The 17218-nt window shown below is 57.0% G+C and overlaps 2 protein-coding genes across 3 annotated transcripts; both read right to left on the bottom strand.

Moving 5' to 3' along the window:
- Positions 1 to 664: 664 nt before the first annotated feature.
- AQP6 (aquaporin 6) lies at positions 665 to 4533 on the bottom strand. Of its 2 annotated transcripts, XM_059185411.1 has the most exons (4): positions 3954 to 4529; positions 3019 to 3177; positions 2687 to 2767; positions 665 to 2032 (listed from the first exon to the last, which is right to left on the bottom strand). In XM_059185411.1, the coding sequence occupies exons 1-4, from the start codon at positions 4314 to 4316 to the stop codon at positions 1820 to 1822; spliced, it is 816 nt and encodes a 271-aa protein (XP_059041394.1). In that variant the 5' UTR covers positions 4317 to 4529; the 3' UTR covers positions 665 to 1819. The 2 variants fall into 2 exon arrangements, with proteins under 2 accessions (XP_059041394.1, XP_059041395.1); XM_059185412.1 differs by lacking the exon at positions 3019 to 3177 and having other exon boundaries at positions 3954 to 4533.
- A 7432-nt stretch (positions 4534 to 11965) lies between these two features.
- AQP5 (aquaporin 5) lies at positions 11966 to 16102 on the bottom strand. Its single transcript, XM_059185413.1, has 4 exons — positions 15045 to 16102; positions 13966 to 14130; positions 13474 to 13557; positions 11966 to 12688 (listed from the first exon to the last, which is right to left on the bottom strand). Exons 1-4 carry the CDS (start codon positions 15804 to 15806, stop codon positions 12503 to 12505), a joined length of 1197 nt encoding a protein of 398 aa, XP_059041396.1. The 5' UTR covers positions 15807 to 16102; the 3' UTR covers positions 11966 to 12502.
- Positions 16103 to 17218: the final 1116 nt, after the last annotated feature.

The raw sequence follows: 17218 nt of genomic DNA on the forward strand, positions 1-17218 counted from the left end.
CTAAGCTGGGAGCTGAGGAGACCTTAGGGGGCTTTGGTACTGAGCTGGGTGACCTTTAGCAAGTCAATCATAGCCCTCCTCCCTCCCCCACACTCAGATCTCCCTGCTCATAAAAGGGCACGGGAAGCCCTGGGCTCTGAGAGATTGTAAGATGGATGAGAGGGGCCTGGCTTGGAGAGATGTAAATAGTACTCCACACTGACAATATCACAGAACTCTGAACGCGGTCACTGTGGCCACAAGCACTTGGGGACTCAGCTCTTGCTCTAGTTACTGGCTGGGCTCTGTCACCCTGCCCATGAAAGACTTTGGGAGCCCCTCCCATGCCTGGTGCCTTTGGAGACATCATGGAAAAGGTCCTATCTTTTTTATGCATTTGGTTGCTGTATCTCAGGGTACCATGGTGATGGGCACCATAGAGATGAGAAGAACTGACTTTTATTGGCTTGTCTCTTTGTTCCAGTGGCCCTCCTCAACCCCTCCACACACACAAAGCCACAAAGGTCAGTGGATCCAGGAGAGAAGGAGGCAGTGCAAGTAAGTGGAACAGATGAAAAGAGAAAAGCCTATTCTCTTTTCCTTCCCTCTCAATCCTCCTCCTCTCACTTCTTCCCTCCACCCTCCCATTACCAACAGCAATTGTATTCAAACCCGATAATTACAGTAACAGTGACAATAATCATCATTTATTGGGTTTGTTTTTCTAACATTTTAACATCCGAAAACATTTTCCAGTCTCTTATTTGTTTTGACAGCGGGCACTAGGGGAGGACTGTGCCCATTTTATAGCTGGGGAAGCTGAGATCCATAGGGCCCCAAGTCATGGGGGGACAGTATTTACAGCAGCTTATAAATACAAACAAACCCACTGAGGCTTGCTGTCCTTCAGAAGCACCCAACTGCAAATTCTGGTTTCTTGGGTCATTCCTAAGTTCTTACCATCCTTGGGACTTCATTAGTAGCTTTTTGAGGATCCTGGCAAAATTGCAAATGAGGCTGGAGACAGTTTATTGCCCAGGTCATGAACAGGGGCCTGGGATAAGGACCTTCTCCTCTCAGGATTGTTCCCATGGATGGGGCTGTGGCATCGAAGGTGGGCAAACATCTGGGGAGAGCCTGCCCTGGAAAAGGCCTGTTTGACCCAAACCTCCCTTGCCTATATCCTGCCCCTCTTCCCCAAGGCAGGGTCCTCTCCTGTGTATTTAGAAGCCTGAGGAATGAAGATCGATTGGAAGGACCGTCTCTGTCCTCAGGGCACAGCCTCAGGCTGAGGGCTGGTCTGTAGCCCCCAAACTATACCCAAGAGCAGAGATATCCCTATGAGGAGCTCAGAGACCATCCCAGGACCTGATTCTTCTGGGAAGTCTCGCTTTCCCTTCAAGGGTAGGTGAGATGTTGAGGTTCCCCAAGGTCTCTATAGCCCTTAGTATCTAAGCTGAATGGCTGTCTGGGCTCTAATACCCAAGACAAGGCGATCTGGAGGCCCACGATGCCCACTAGGATCCAGATGGATGAGAGAAGAGGAGGGCAGTCATGAATTTCCCTGCCTCCTCCTGCTCTGTCCCATTAAGAGATGTAGGAGGAGGAGACTGCACAGATTTGCTTCCCAGATTCTTTCTGTCTAGAAATATAGTGCCAGGGGTAGGGATTGGCATTCCCGGCCCACCCTGTTAGGACAAGAGGCCTAGCCTCCCCATCCTTCCTGCCCTCATCCTCTCCCCCCTCCCCCTCCCCCCACAAAACCTGACATCTGGTCGTACAAGGCAGCCTATCTACCTAAAGGGCTCCTCGCAGAAGCCCAAAGATGAGGGGCCCCGTTCTATACTGTCTGACATATGTTCCCCAATTCTGTGTCCCCTGAACTGGACTGGGATTCTCTCTTCTCGGGCTCTTCTTCTGCCACTTTCTCCACTTCTTCGCTACCCATGAGGATGGCCAGTCGCTGGGCCATGGTCTTGGTGCCAGGGAAGAGGATAAAGTTGTAGATCAGGGAAGCCAGGACAGCTCCTGCCAGGGGTCCCACCCAGAAGATCTGAGGGGGCAGAGAGAAACAGGCATGAGTCATCAGGATCACAGGGTAGATTCGGCATCCTAGGCTGCTTCCCTAGTATTAACTTGGTCTACCAGGACCCCTCAGGCTCTCTACATGGTGACGAAATGGAGAAATGGGCATCCTGCCTGCCGAGTCTCTGCAGGTGAGGTGACCTTGCCTTGCGTGGGGCAGGCCCAGTCTCCTCACCACTCCTGCTTCCCTCCTCTTGGCCTCCCCTATTCCAACCAGGAGGCCTGGCTAAGTGCTGTTCCTGCTTCTGCTGGTGTGTGTGTATCTATTTCTGTTTGTCTTTTTCTTTATCCAAGTTTGGAAACTGGTCCAGCTGGAGGAAGTGAATAAGGAAACAGCCAGGACTTGAGGCCTGGGCCAAGCCTGTGTCTCCCGCCCCGGCCCATTTATTAACAGCCTACTGGGTCCCCTTGGCTCTTGAAGATGGAAAGAAAGGAAGTACAAGCCAGGATACTCGCCTTTGTCTTCCAAGCCAAGGGAAACCTCCACTGGGAGGTCAAGAAGGTCTGTGGTGGAGGTCCCATCTCCCCAAGTCCCAGTGGACTGCCCACTGGTGAGAGCCACAGTCCCTATTGCCCTTGCCCAGGCCCTTCCCATCCCATGGCGGCCAGCAGAGGCTCTCACCCAGTGGACCTCGAACTTCCCAACGATGATAGCAGGGCCGAAGGAGCGGGCCGGGTTCATGGAGCAGCCTGTGAAGTAGACCTGGAGGGCAAGTGCTGGTTTAGGATGTGAGGAGGCTTAAGGCAGGCCCAGGAGGGGACAACCCCCTCTGTCCTGGCTTAGAGCCTTGACCACGACAGCACCATACCCCAGACCTGGATTGTGGGAACACAGCCTCGAACCAACCCAACTAAGGGCTCAGGGAGGGGCACTTCCTGGCCTTCAGGGTCCCAGCAGGCTCCCCGGGGAGTGACCAGTGTGTGCGTGTCCACAGTGTCCACTTTGCCTCTTACCCCAATGAGGTGCCCCAGCGCCAGAGAGATCCCCATCATGGTGGCCGGGGAGCCCGATGCCTGCCGGTTGTCGGTGCAAACAAAAACACAGAGTACCAGCTGCAGGGTCAGAACCAGCTCCACAGCCACGGCCTGGCCCGTTGAGACGCTGCTCCGGACCTGGATGAGGAGGCTGTGCTGGAGGTGATGCTGGTTGGTGACCCGCTCAGGCCTCACTGCCCCACCGTAGGGGGGTGACACTTCACCACCGCAGATTCCAGGACCCAAGGAGATGGGGAGAGCTGTGCAGTGGAGTTCCGGTCAGCCCTGGACTCCTGCTCCCTGCAGAAGGGAGCGGCCCCCACTCCTAGCCTACCAGTTGGCTGGGGCCGGTAGTTGGCAAGGGGCTTCGTTGGCAAGTTCTGATGGGGGAGGGAAGGCTCAGAGCAGGGGAGGGGGTGGCGTACAGGTTTTTGAGCAGACTGGGAGGAGACCGTGGGTAGGAGTAGAAGGAGGAGACTTGGGGAAGTAGGTGGAAGGATAGATGATTAGGGGAATCTGGGGGAGTGAGACAGGCCTCAGGGGAAGGAGGAACATGGGGACGCCGAGGAGCAGGGCTCGTGGGGTAGACTGGGAGAGAAGAAGGGCATACCGGGACTCCTGCCACTACCCGCAGCCCCAAGTATCCCTGGCCACCCTGACCCTTCAATGCCTGGTCCTTTCCTAACTCCTGGCCCTGTTCCACCTGTTCCTGGTGCCATAACCCCATTCCTGCTCTGCCTGCACTGAGGCCACAGTCGGCTTCTCCTGTGTCCCAAGGCTCAGCCCAGAGCAGGTAAGGAGCACATTGCTGAGTTATTACCTCCCCTCCCTGCTCCTCAGGCCTGGCCCTCCACTCTTACCCCCTGCGGGGGCATCCCTTCCTAGGCCTGTCAGGTGCCCCTCCCTGCACCTACCATGTTAACCCCAAGGGTTTCTCGGATGTCTCCTGGGATGACCCCATAAAGCAGAGCAGCCCCCGCAGTGGCCCCTGCCAGCTGGGCAGCCACATAGGCCATGGCACGGGGCAAGGAGATTTGGGAGCCCACGAGGAAGGCCAGAGTCACGGCAGGATTGATGTGGCCCCCGCTGGTCTTCCAGGTGATCTGCACAGCCACAGCTGTGGCCAGGTTGAAGGTGATGGCGATCTGCAGCACGGTGGGGAGCGCCGAGGGCCAGGGCAGGGCTGAGCCCACCCCAAAGAACACGTACAGCCCCGTGGCCAGGAACTCGGCAAACAGCGCCCTGCTGATAGCTCTCCAGAATTGGCAGGCCAACATGCTGGCCCAGCCTCACCTGCCAGGCTGCCCTGGGTCTGGCTCCGGCTGCCTCAGCGGCTGCCTCTACTTCTCCTGAGACCTCTGTTTCTCTAGCCTCTGATGTCGGCTATCTTGGTGGGTCTCTTGTCTCTGGCCTGCTCCTCTCCTAGCTGCTGACCCACAGACCTGCTGGTCAGACTGGCAGGGAGCAGGTTTGTGGTGTTTCTGTGGGTGGGAGGTGTGATGCTGGGATGAGGAGGGGTGCTCCCTGGCTTGTTCCGCCCTAAGCTCACCTCTCAGCTGGAGGGAGGGGGGCAGCCCCCAGGCACTGAGCTGGAACCTTCAGGTTCCTGAGCCTGGACAGAGGTAAGGCTGCCGCAGGCTGGGGCCCAGCCTGCGGGGGGCAGGGGCAGGGCTAGTGGTGGGCATGGGATTCCAGCTTAGATGGAGAAGCTCCTCACATCTCCAAGTCCAAGGCCGGCTTCGAGGGTCCTGGGAGTTCCCAGAGGCTCCTGCTGTCCTGCCTTCCCCCACCTCCGCCTCCAGGCTCTGCCTCCGAATGGGCTCACACTATTCAATGCCCCCAAAACCCACATGTGAAATGAAGCTCTTTCCTCCTTTCCCACCTAAATCCCTACTCACAGAAAGCAGATATGAACAGAGTCAACTATACTAAGGACCTGGGTCTGTGTGGGCGCAGGGGGGACATGGGGAGAACATGGGACATGGGACAGGGGGGACATGTCTTCCACAGCTGATCAGATGACACACATGGCAGTGGAGAGTTTCTCCCCTGTGAGCTGGGAATTTCCACTGGCTTGTCCTTGCCCTGTCCTGTCTCCCTTGCCTGCCCCCTCCCTCTCAGGCCCTCTCCCCCACCACTGCCCTGCTCTCCTTCTCAGGGACCTGAGCAATTCCTCTCAAGCCTCACACAGGGCCACTGAGCCATTTTTGTGGCGATGCTGGCCCTAAGGTCACCCAGGCCCTAGGCTCTGCCCTTTTCACCCCAACAGCATATAAAGATATAAAGATATTTTCTCCAACAAAGGTGTTGCCTCCCTCAGTACAATCTGTGGAGCTGTGGAAACAATGGTCTTCGCTTCTTCATCACTACGGGATGCCCTGACCTCGCCCCTGGCCATAAATTCCTGCTCAGTGGATATGTCCTGGTTGTCTTTAGGCTCCTCAAATGCGACCTGTCTTAAAATGCGACCCTCAGCGCTCTCTGTGCGCACCCCCTCTGCGCCCCCATGCACTCTTCCGGTTTTTTCCAACTCCCTTGGTGGCACCCAGGAATCGTCCTTGAGCCTTCTCTCTTTCCTGCCCCCCACGAATAAAGGCGTTGAATCCTGCTGATTTGGAATCCTAAATATTTCTTGACTGTGCCCTCTTCTTGCCACCCCCGCTGCCCTGTGGCCTTGAACCATTCTCTCTGTCTGCTTCCTCACTCAGCTCCAATCAATTATCCACACTGCAGCCCCAGTGATCTTTCTAAAATGCAAATCTGATTCTGCTGCTCCCTTGCTAAAATCCCTTCAAAGTGCCCTTGTGCCTGGCCTACAGGGTTCTCAGGGATCCTGCTCCTCCCACCTCACCTCTCCCCACTCCTTGCTTTGTCCTTTACCCTGTGGCCTCACCAAATGGCCAGGGGTTCACAACATGCCCTGCTGGTTGCTCCTTGGAGAACCCTCTGTCTTCCCCCTGGATAGCCCTTCCCACGTCTCTTGCTTGGGTAACTTCTAACTCATTCCTAACGCTCAGATTCAGTGTCGCCCCCTCCTTTCCTGGGTGATGAGCCCTCCGTGTGCTCCCACACCATCTGGGCACGTTTGTACACTTGTGTCACCACAGAGTGCTGTCATGGCGTTAGTGTGCCTCCTTAATGGGACAGTGAGTCCCTCAGGGAGCAGGAAAGAAATTTTGCTCATCCCTACATCTAGTGTCTTGCACAAGGATTGGCCAGAGTTGGTGCTTGAGAAATATATTTTTTAAAGATTTTATTTATTGGGGTGCCTGGGTGGCTGAGTGGGTTAAAGCCTCTGCCTTCAGCTCAGGGTCCTGGGATGGAGCCCAGCATCAGGCTCTCTGCCCAGCAGGGAGCCTGCTTCCTTTCCTCTCTCTCTGCCTGCCTCTCTGCCTACTTGTGATCTCTGTCAAATAAATAAATAAAATCTTTAAAAATATATATATTATTTATTTATTTGACGGAGAGACAGAAAGACAGAGAACGTGCACAGAAGCAGGGGGAGCAGCACGCAGAGGCAAAAGGAGGGGCAGACTCCCCGCCAAGTAGGGAGCCTGATGCGGGGCTCCATCCCAGGACCCCAGGATCATGTCCCAAGCCAAAGGCAGACCCTTAACTGACTGAACCACCCGGGTGCCCTGGGCTTGATAAATATTTTTTTTTCTGTTTTTTTTTTTTTTTTTAAGATTTTTATTTATTTATTTATTTGACAGAGAGAGATCATAAGTAGGCAGAGAGGCAGGCAGAGAGAGAGAGAGGAGGAAGCAGGCTCTCCGCCGAGCAGAGAGCCCGATGCGGGACTCGATCCCAGGACCCTGAGATCATGACCTGAACTGAAGGCAGCGGCTTAACCCACTGAGCCACCCAGGCGCCCCGTTTTTTTTTTTTTTAATTGACATATTATGTATTATTTGCCACAAGGGTATAGGTCTGTGAATCATCAGTCTTACACAATTCACAGCACATACCCTCCCCAACGTCCGTCACTCAGCCACAGCCACCCTTCCCTCCTCAGTCCCTCAGTTTGTTTTCTAATATTAAGAGTCTCTTATGGTTTTTCTCCCTCCTGGGTACCATCTTGTTTAATTTTCCCTCCCTTCCCCCTACGAACCCCTACCTTGCCTCTCAAATTCCTCATTTGATAAATATTTGTTGATGAAAGGATGAATGAATAAAAGCTTCTTGACCTCCTGGAGGCAGGCGACTTCCATATCTACTTCCTTCCAGCCAGCTCTTCTACCTATCCCACCTGGGACTGAGCCCTCTGAAATCTTCGAGTGGAATATCCCAGCTCTGGTTACAGGCTCTGTCCGTTTCACCCCCACCCCCCACCCCGGCCCCGGCCCATCCCTTTCCATTCTTCTAGCCTTCCGTGGCCTCACCCTCCCCTCCCCAGCAAGATCCCCCATCCATGCCCCCACTGTCCTAGCTCCCTGTTTTCTCCGCTCCATTCTCCTCCACAGCCCTCTACCCCCATCTGGCAGCCAAGCGCTGCCGGAGAAGCTCGCCCAGCCATGCAGACTGCTGCCATGACGAGTGCATGGTCCCTGGCTTCAGCGGGGGTCACAGCTCTGCTCAGCAATCCTCACACCGTCCTCAGTCAGCTCTCTCTCTCTCCCCCCATTCTTCCAAGGCCGACATCCAACCTTGCCCACGCTTTCCAAGTGCCCTACTCCAGCTTTCTGCCAGCAGCTCAGCTCGCCCCCTGTCCTACCTAGAAAGAGAAACGAGCAGGTAAGACTTCTTCCCATCCTTCTTCCCCAGCCACAAACTCCCCTGCTGCAGTTCCATGCCCTCCCCGTCTTCCCTCTGGACCTGAAGAAGCGACAGCCCTTCTCCTGTCCAGTCAGGAGCCCCTCCTTGGGCTCTTGGCTCCCTGCGAGCGACTGGGATCGTGGTCTCAGTCTCATCTGGGGTTTTCACTTCCCCTTCTCCTGGCTGGTACTTGGTAACGGGGCCTGGGTAATCGCAGAGTACTGGAGAGACCAGTACTTTATTTTATTTATTTATTTATTAAAGACGCTTTAATAAATACTCCAGGAATGAAGGAATATGGCCGTGGGGGCAGTGTGGGTGGGCTGACATGGTGGGCTCTCTGCTTAGGGGCTGGCCCAGGGCACCTCAAGGCATGTCTCTCCTTTACTTCCTGCAGACAGGACCACAGAGGGCTTCCCTATACCCTGCCTAGCCTCGGTAGGGTGCACCTGTACGCCAAGCACCCAGCAGCCCTCACGCTGGGCTGTTGAGGGCCTTTGATACAGCAACACAGGAGAAAGCATTCACTCTGCTGTATATGCTGTACCCCCGACCAGTGGGTAACTTCTGTGAGCTCAGTTTCCCCACTTATAAATGGAGATAATTGCCCTTTCCCCATGTGGCATTAGGGCTAAATGTGCTGATACTTAGGAGAGAGTCTCTGAGCCAAGAAAATTCTGGTTGTTAGGCTTGCCCTCCCTCAACCCTCTGAGGAGACAGGTGTGAGGACTGGGTTCGGGTGGGAAGGGTCCTGATTGCCGTGGCAACTCCTAGACAAGCAGCTCCTGGGAATCCTGCTTTGGGCCCTGGAGGTTGAGAGAATCAAGTTCAGCAGCAGCCCACATCTTCAGCTGGCCCAGAGCAGCGCCTCCTGGGGCCCTGTCTGGCCTGGGGCCAAGGTCATTCAACCCCCACCCCCTCCCAGGCCAGGTGGGCATTGGTCAGGGCCTTGCTCCAGCTCCAGCCGGCACCTCCCTGGACCCTGCCAGTCCTGGGCTCTACTGGTGAGTTCCAAGGTCCCTCACACTCAGAGGCCTTATGCCGAGGCCTCACACCTGGCTGCCTACAGCTGCTGGCCGGTGGCTGTGTGCTTTTAACCTCCTAGAGGCCTGTCTGGCTGCTGTGGTGGCTGTCTGTTGGGGAGTCGAGTGTGGAGGTGTGTGTGCACAAGGGGCAATGTGGGCTCCGACTCCTCTGGCTTGGGGAACAGAGGAGGAGCAGGAGGGAGGGGAAAGAGGGAGGTGCTGGGAAAGAAGAGCCAAGAGAGAATGAAAGCGCGTCAGAAAGGGAAGGAAGGATTCAAGGTAGCTTCTCTCGCATCATCTCAGCAATCCTCCCGAATTGGGGAAGCCTCATCCACCCCTGGCAGAGGAAGCATGAGGCTCCTGTGGGGCTTCGAGAGCTAACACACCTCTCAACCCCAGTTCCCACCCCCCTAGACAGCCAACACTGCGGCCATTTTCTGCCTTTGCCCCCAGCCCCCCTCCATGTCCCCGTGTCCGCCTTCCTACCAGGAGAAAACCAGCAGCCCCTGGGCAGAGAGGGAGGGGGAGGAGTAGGAAACCTCCCATAGGAGAGTCAAGGCTTTTCCTGGGTTCCATTTCCAGGAGGATCAGAGGCTCAGGGGTGACTGCACATGTGTGTCCTTGGGCGTGACACTCATACATCTCTGAGAACATACAGGGCCAGGTTCCTGGGTCTGGTCCCCAGTAGCCCCTTGGCCCTGTGAGAGAATGGGGGAGGGTTGATGTGGCTCTTACACACACACACACACACACACACACACGCGCGCGCGCGCACGCACACACGCATACATACCGCGTGAGCCGTCTACACAGAGTAGACACAGCCCCTTGAGTACAACTGAAGGTCATTGTAGATGTGGCGGGTTACGACTGTGTGCGTGTTCACGTGTGCGCAGGCCCCTTGGGGCTCCGGACCCAGCCGCCTGGAAATTCACCCACCAAGGAACACAGCGCCCCCTGCTGACCTATCAGCCCGCTGCTGCATCTTGTGGGCACAAAGCCCTGTGGGGACCCGCACCCTCTGGCCAGGTCAGGCCTGGAACTCCCTCGAGCTGGGTGCCCCACCCATCCTTGGAGGGTCTGTCACCCATAGACCCACCGTTCACCACCTTATGCTCGCCTTCGGACCCATCAAAAAAGGAAGGCAAGTCGCTGGGCTGGAGGGAGAGGCCAGCCTCCCAGTCAGGTCTGTGCCTGTACCTGAGGCCTGTGGGCGACGACAGAGGGAAGGAATCCTCTCTCTTCTGCACCCCTTCCCGGATAGTGGACTAGGGGTAGCTGCTTCCTGGTGGCTTAGAGGACCCAGACCTGAGAGACTCCCCGTACCCCGACGCGGCTCGGGCCCAGACCCAGTATTTGTGTTAGAGGAAGCCCAGCAGCGGCGGATTCGGTGGACGAGGTCTCCCCCTGCTGGTCGGATCTGGTACTTGCGTTGCCCCGCTCAAGGTTTGGGATGGGGTGGATGAGGCAGGTGAGGGACTACTCCTTTAAGGGGAGCCTGAGGTTCGTTCTCTCTCTCTCTCTCTCTCTCTCTCTCTCTCAAACACACACACACACACAGGTTCGTTTTCTCTCTCTCTCTCAAACACACACACACACACACCCATGTGTTGTTAACTTCAGAAATGAGGCGGGCAGGGCAGGGCAGGGCAGGGGCGGCTGCAGCTCCCATTCACAGATACTAGGCTCAAATTGAAGGAGGGCTAGGAAGTCTGGCTCTCCTCACCCTCCCTCCCTGGGACTGAAGCTGGCCAGACAGGGTCTCTGGCTTCTTCCACCCCATCTCAGTTCCTCTCCTGATGCTACTGGCCCCTCCTCTTCGGAAGCAAAACTGTAAGACCATGGGAGAGGTTCCCATCCCGGAGAAGCAGGAACTCAGGTTCACTCTCAGGAGAGTAGGGGCCCAGAAGTGGAGAGTGGCTGGGGTCACCGATATGTACCTGCTGAGTTCCTGTTGCACTAGTTTACTGAGCACTCACGGAGGTGCCTGGCCCTGTTTACGCAAGCATCTTCCGTCCATCCTCTGTCTTCCTTTATGTTCACAGCAACCCACAAGGTGGGTACAAGTATCCCCATTTTATAGATGAGAGCTCTCTGCTCAGCAGGGAGTCTGCTTCTTCCTCTGCAACCCCCCCCCCCCCCGCTCACATGGTCTGTCTCTCAAATAAATAAATAAAACATCTTGCAAAAATGAAAACCAAAAAACCACAACTCAGAGAAGCTGTGTTACCCAAAGTTGCAAAGTAGGATTTGAGCTCCAAGCTAGACTCCTTAACTATGATGCAGGGCTGTGTTCTGCGCTGCTTTTCTGTGCCACATCCACCATTTTCTCTAAAGAGCAGACTGGTTCCAGGTATCTCACTCCCTTCATCTTAAATTATTCCCACAGCAACCCTGTGAGGGAAGTCTTTTTTATCCTTGTTTCCTAGCTTGAGAGATGGAGGCTCAGAGAGTTTAAGGAGGCTTCCTAAGGAGTGCCAGGGACAAGGGGACAGGGACAGAGCAGAGCAGAGCCACAGGCCCAGAGAGGAAAACAGCGGGAACAGAGGCTGGCAGAGGCAGGAGTGAGGAGAACCAGAAAAAGGCAGGGCTGGCTGTGGCTCCTGGTATGTTAGGGAGTGAGGCAGGGGGTTTCTTCCTCTCACCCCAGGCTCCCAACATGGCATCTTTTCGGACTAGAGAGGGCAGTCCAGGGCTGTGTCTCCTTCCCAATGACAGAGCTGGCTGGTTACCACCTTGGCATCTCAAGGGGCTGCCAGTGGGTTCAGTCCTCCTCCATCCTGCCTGGTACTCCCTGGCACTGGGGCCAAGCCCTCCTCAAGTGGCAGAGACTTACACAGCTGAGGTGGGGGGATGAGCAGGTGGGTGAGTTGGTGAGGACACCTCCTCTACTCCCACTGTCCCCTCCTGACCTCTAGCTCCATTTCTGTGTTTTTGTCTCCTCCTCTCCCTCTCTCTCTTCCTTACCTCATTGCTCTGCCTCTCTAAGCCTCCCCTGGCCTCAGCTTCCCTGTCTTGCCACGGAGAACTATGCAGACTGTGGAGAGCATAGGGGATGACAAAGAGGAGACAGACTGTCCAGAGGGACAGAGGTAATCAGCCAGAGTGCCTTAAGGAGATGCTCTGGGGAGAGATGAGGCAGAACATGAATGTCAGTGGTTTATTGGTACACCCCTGCCCCAAACACCGGCACTACCCTGTGCACCCTTGAGCAGAAATAAATAAGGCAGCATTTAATGAATCAGTCTGTCTCCCTCCCAAGGCAATCTGGGGAGGGGCAGCCTCTTCAGGTCCAAGGGACTGGGACGCCTCTGGCTCTTAAGGTGGGGGCGGGGGGGGGGAAGATAGGGGCATACAGACTGCTGGCCACCCCTTCCTAGCTTGGCCCCCATGCAGCCTGTAAGCTTGGTGCTACTTTCAGTCTCTGAGGTCCGACCTCATGGCAGCAGGCTGCCCTGTCCCAGACAGACCCGCCTCCCCATCAGACACCAACCCCTGGCCCCCACCCAAGAGTCCCATCATGGATTCCGGCTCCCATTCCTTATTGTGAAGCTGGGGGAGCCAGCACCTCCTCCCTAGCCCAGAGGACCCAGCTGTAGGGGAAGGAAGCTTTGCTGTCATATATGTACATATTTTGCCCCTGTGGTTCCGGGGCTAGGGGACTGACCCCTTCCTGACACAGGTCAGCGGGCAGTCAGCTCCATGGTCTTCTTTCGCTCCTCTCGTTGCTCTTCCCAGTCCTCCTCAGGCTCATATGTGCCCTTGATGACGGCCACGCGCTCACTCACGCTCAGGGAGTTGGGGAAGAGCAGGTAGAAGTAGAGGATGGCAGCCAGGATGGCCCCCACGATGGGGCCTACCCAGAACACCTGGCGGGGGACACGGCAGCATCAGGCGGCTGAGTCTCAGAGACCGACAGCCTCCCCTCCAGAGGACAGAACTATGGACCCTCAGGGGAGGTGGACAAACAGACTTCTGGACCTCCAGAAGGAAAGATTCCCTCCTGCCTAAGGAACAGGTATACTGACACTCCATTCCTCTATGACAGGGAGACCTACAGACACTCAGATCTTCAAAAGAGAGAGATACCCAGAAGGACAGGGCCCCCAGCCTCACCCTAAAGAGACACAAATGACCCTTTGAAGGAAACAGGCATGGAGAGACAAAAGAACTCCTCTGCCTCCCACACAGGAAATGAAAGAGACCCTGGAGAGAGAGAACATGAGGAGGCAACAGATAGACTGTCCAGGGGGACAGGCCCACAGGAAGGAAGACTCTCAGCCCCCTCAACGGGGACAGATAAAAAAAAAAAAAATCAGAGACGACAGACACACAGACATGGTGTGATCCCATCATACCCCAGAAGTACTGACACCAAGTCATCAGAGATCTACACAGAGCAACAGATCTCCTTCCCTTCCCTAGGGGTACAGATACACCCCACCCCAGGCTTGAACCAGGGTCCTCTGCCGTTCAGCTACTCTTGTCCTTGTTCTGGCTGCCTTCCATCCCTTTCTATATCGCTTTTTCTCTCCAGCCACTCCTCCCAGGGCCACCCCAAGGGCTGCACCCACAGCCTCCAGATAGTCCAGGGGCTCTTGGCCGGGTTTCCAGGCCCTCATTGCCAGGGAACCAGGGTAGGGCTGAGACTCACCCAGTGAGCAGAGCTGAAGCGATTCATAACCACTGCAGGGCCGAAAGAGCGGGCTGGGTTCATGGAGCAGCCGGTGAAGTAGATCTGGACAGAGGGAGGCAGGTGGCAAGGAGGGCAACACGCTTGTCCAACTCCTAAAGGGCCGGTCTTTCCCAGCATCACCCAGAAGTTTAGGCGCTCAGCCAAGTCTCTGAATCAAGTCTCTCGATTTCTAGGCTGCTGACCTCTCCCTCCATGGGTGCCCGTGCTCCCTTCTTTCTTCTCAAGTCCTGTGCTCAGGCTGGATCTCCATTTTCACCCCAACTCCCACTTCCTGGCATATTCCCTCAGGCTAGAGAAGAGCTGTGGGGAGCCAGCTTGGGACAGAGTACAGCAACCCCCCTCCAGGCCTTAACTGCTGGGTTTCCTGGTTCAGAAGGGTGCTGCTCTAGGGTCCCATTATTTGGCCCGATGGGCTCCCCACAACTCCAGCCAAGTGGCAGCATTGCTCACCCCCACAAGGTGGCCCAGTGTGACGGAAAGGCCAATGGACAGGGCCGGAGAGCCCACAGGACTGGTGCGGCGGGAGTCGGTGGAGGAGAAAATGCAGAGTGCCAGCTGGAAGGTCAGAATCAGCTCCACTACCATAGCCTGGCCCTGGGTTGTGTTGTTGTTGAGCTGCAAGGGGAGGGTGGATTAGAATCCCTGCCTTCCAGCTCTATGGCCGGGTGCTTGGGGAATGGGGCTTTGGGCCTCCAGCGACACCTGGAGCCACTGTACCAGAGGGCCAAGCCTTGCACACGTCAGGAAGGTCATTCGCTGAAATGACCTACCTGAGCGTGTGTGCGAAGCTTGGAGTATAGGCCTGTGGCCAAGGAGCTGAGTGCAAGGGAGCTTTTCCTGGACAAGGTCCTGTCAACGGTTCTGCCCAATACCCCACCCCCACAAGCTGGCATTTACCCTCCCTCCTGTGGGCAGCTGCCCAGTTTGCTTGCTGCACCCCCAGCCTGCCTCCCGCCCGTGTCTGACCCGCTGCCAGTGCCAACCTCAAACCCGTCTCTCCGGTGGGGCTGACTCACGGCTTGACAATGGCCGAGAAAATCCTCCTCTGTGTTTGATTAATGAACCCAGTTTGCATGGGACATGGGGACCGAATCTGGGACTGTGGCGGGGTGGTGAGAGCGGGGAACTGGGAGCAGAAACCAATATTCAACAGACCCTACACACTGGTACCATGGTAAGGGGTTCACATGCATGATTTTTAAATGTCACCCCCTAGACACCTGCTGTGGTAGGTTATGACCATCCCCCCACTCCCCATGGAATGGCGGAGAAAAATGAGACCCAGAGGAGCAAGGTCACCCAAAGCCAGGATTTTAACCCGTCTTTGATGTTTCTATGAAACCACTCCATGAGGAGCAGACAGGAGCAGGGAAGGTCCCAAGAGGAAGGCAAAACTCAGGGTTGAGACAGGAGAAAGCCAGAAGTTTCAGGCACCCATTCTGTGGCACCTATCTTTGAAATGGGGTCCGGGCCTGGTCAGGGAGCCCACTTCAAGGTCATTACCCCACCCCAGGCCCGTAGGCACTCACCGCGTTGATGGCCAGATTGCCTCGGGCATTAAGTGGTGCCAGCCCATAGAGGATGCCCGCCCCGGCGATGGCGCCCACCAGCTGGGCCGCCACGTAGAAGACGGCCCGGAGCAGGGAGATCTGGTTGCCCACCAGGAGAGCCAGCGTGATGGCCGGGTTGATGTGGCCGCCGCTCACCGGCCCCAGGGCCTGGGCCAGGGTACCTATGGCCAGGCCAAAGGCCAGTGAGATCTGGAGGATGCTGGGCAGCGCTGACGGCCACTTGAGGGCCGAGCCGAGGCCAAAGAAGACGAAGATGAGGGTGGCCAGGAACTCGGCGAACACTGCCTTGAGGAAGGCCACGGAGCACACCTCCTTCTTCATGGTGGCCGCGGGGGCCCGGCGGCGCCGGCCACGGCGCGAGGCGCCCGTCGGGGCGGCGGCGCAGGGGGCGGGGGGCTGGCTCCCCGGCGCGGCGCGCTCTGCAGCTCCCCCTGAGTGGCTAGTGGCCTGGCGCGGGCAGTGCAGGGGTGCGCTATATAGAGGCCGGCAGCCTGGCGGGGGGGCAAGCGCGGGGAGGCAGTGGGCGGCTCCCGCGCCCGGGGCGCAGCGCAGCGCGCAGAGAGGGAACCTGGCTGCCGCCACCGGCTCGCCGCGGCCCCGGGCACCGCGCGCCCCCGGCCCGCCGCCCGCCCCCACGCCAGGACAGCAGCGGACGCGCCCGGGCCACGTGACCCAGGCGGCCGCCGTGTAGACCGGCCGGGTGGCCGGGGACCCGCGCATGGTGCGCCCCGGACGGCTCCCGCACTCTGCTCCGCGCTGCTGGTCCCGGACTGCCTGGGAGACTTCGCGGGGTCCGGCCTCGGTCGTCCTATAGTGCTCCGGGCGCCTACCTCCGCTGGCCCTCTATCTCCGTCCCTTGTCTTTCCCTTTTCTTCTCCTCGGGCTCTGGGTCCAGTTCCTCCTTTTCCTCCAACGACCCGGGCATCCTGACCCGGCCTCACCCCCACGGCGGGGCTGGAATGATGCGATTCTCCGAGGACCGCGCCACTCAGCTCCCTGCCGGGCGGTGGCGGGGGCGGGTGGCCGGGCTGGGCCGCGCGGGGCGGTCCGTCCGTCCGTCCGCGGGCCTCTCCCTGGCCGGGCCAGGCTGGCTTCCCCGGTTGGAGCGGGGGCGTTTTGGGAAAAGCAGGCATGGTGCCAACCTGGCCTGCGCTTGGCAATCCTCGAAGCCCAGTAGCCCCGGGAGGGCGCTGTCTACTGGGCGCCCGAACCAGCCCCTCCAGGAACACAGAACTCCCGGGGACCCCAGCGAGCCCCCTACTCTAGATATCCTGGCTTTTTCTTTTCTTCCTGCTGCCGCTCACCTCCTTTTGGAACCTTCTGTCTCCTTAGTCTTCCCTTCCTTCAAACTCTCACTCTTTCTTTCTTTCTCTCTCTCCTCCTCCTTCTTCCTCCTCCTCCTCCTCTTCTTCTTCTTTTAAGATTTTATCTCTAAGTAATCTCTACCCAACATCAGGCTCCCACTTACAATCCTGAGATCAAAAGTTGCAGGCTCTACCTGAGCCAGCCAGGGGCCCCAGACCCTCACGCAGTCTTGATTTCTCTCCTTGTAATCTCTGCCTCTACTCTTTCTCCTTCAGCCTCTCCCTGCAAACTCGTTCTTTTTCAGACTTCTCCTCTCTCTTCGGTCTCCCAGTCTCCCGGGTCTGTCCTCCTCCTTCTTGCAGTCTTTTCCTCTCTCCTCTCTGTCTCAGTCGGCCTCAAAACCTCCCTGTCCCTCTGTCTCATTGCAGTCTGTCTCTCAGCCTATCCCTCTTCTTTCTTTCCAATTTCCCTTCTTTCCTCCCTTGCTTTATGTTTACAGTCTTAGCCTTGGGTTCTGTCTCCAACTCTTCCTCACCTCTGTTTCTGTCTCCAGTCTTACTTCCTCTGCCTCTTAATCTCTGGGACTTTCTTCCTTTCTGTCTGTCTCTACTTCAGTTTCCAGGCCCAACTCTCTTACATGTGGTCTTTTCTAGTGCCCCAATCCCTGGACTGGGTGACACTCGTTTCCAGCTCCCATCCCCCTCCTGCTGTCCTTATCCCTCTGAGCTCCCAGCTGCTCGCCACCGGCCTTCCCAGCCCTCCTTCTTCCCAGCCCCAGGTTAGGCATGTAGGGAATGAGGCCTGAGAGCCCTGGGGTGGAGGTGGGG

This window comes from Mustela lutreola, chromosome 8, assembly GCF_030435805.1.
Source record: "Mustela lutreola isolate mMusLut2 chromosome 8, mMusLut2.pri, whole genome shotgun sequence".
Classification (NCBI taxonomy): Eukaryota; Metazoa; Chordata; class Mammalia; order Carnivora; family Mustelidae; genus Mustela; species Mustela lutreola.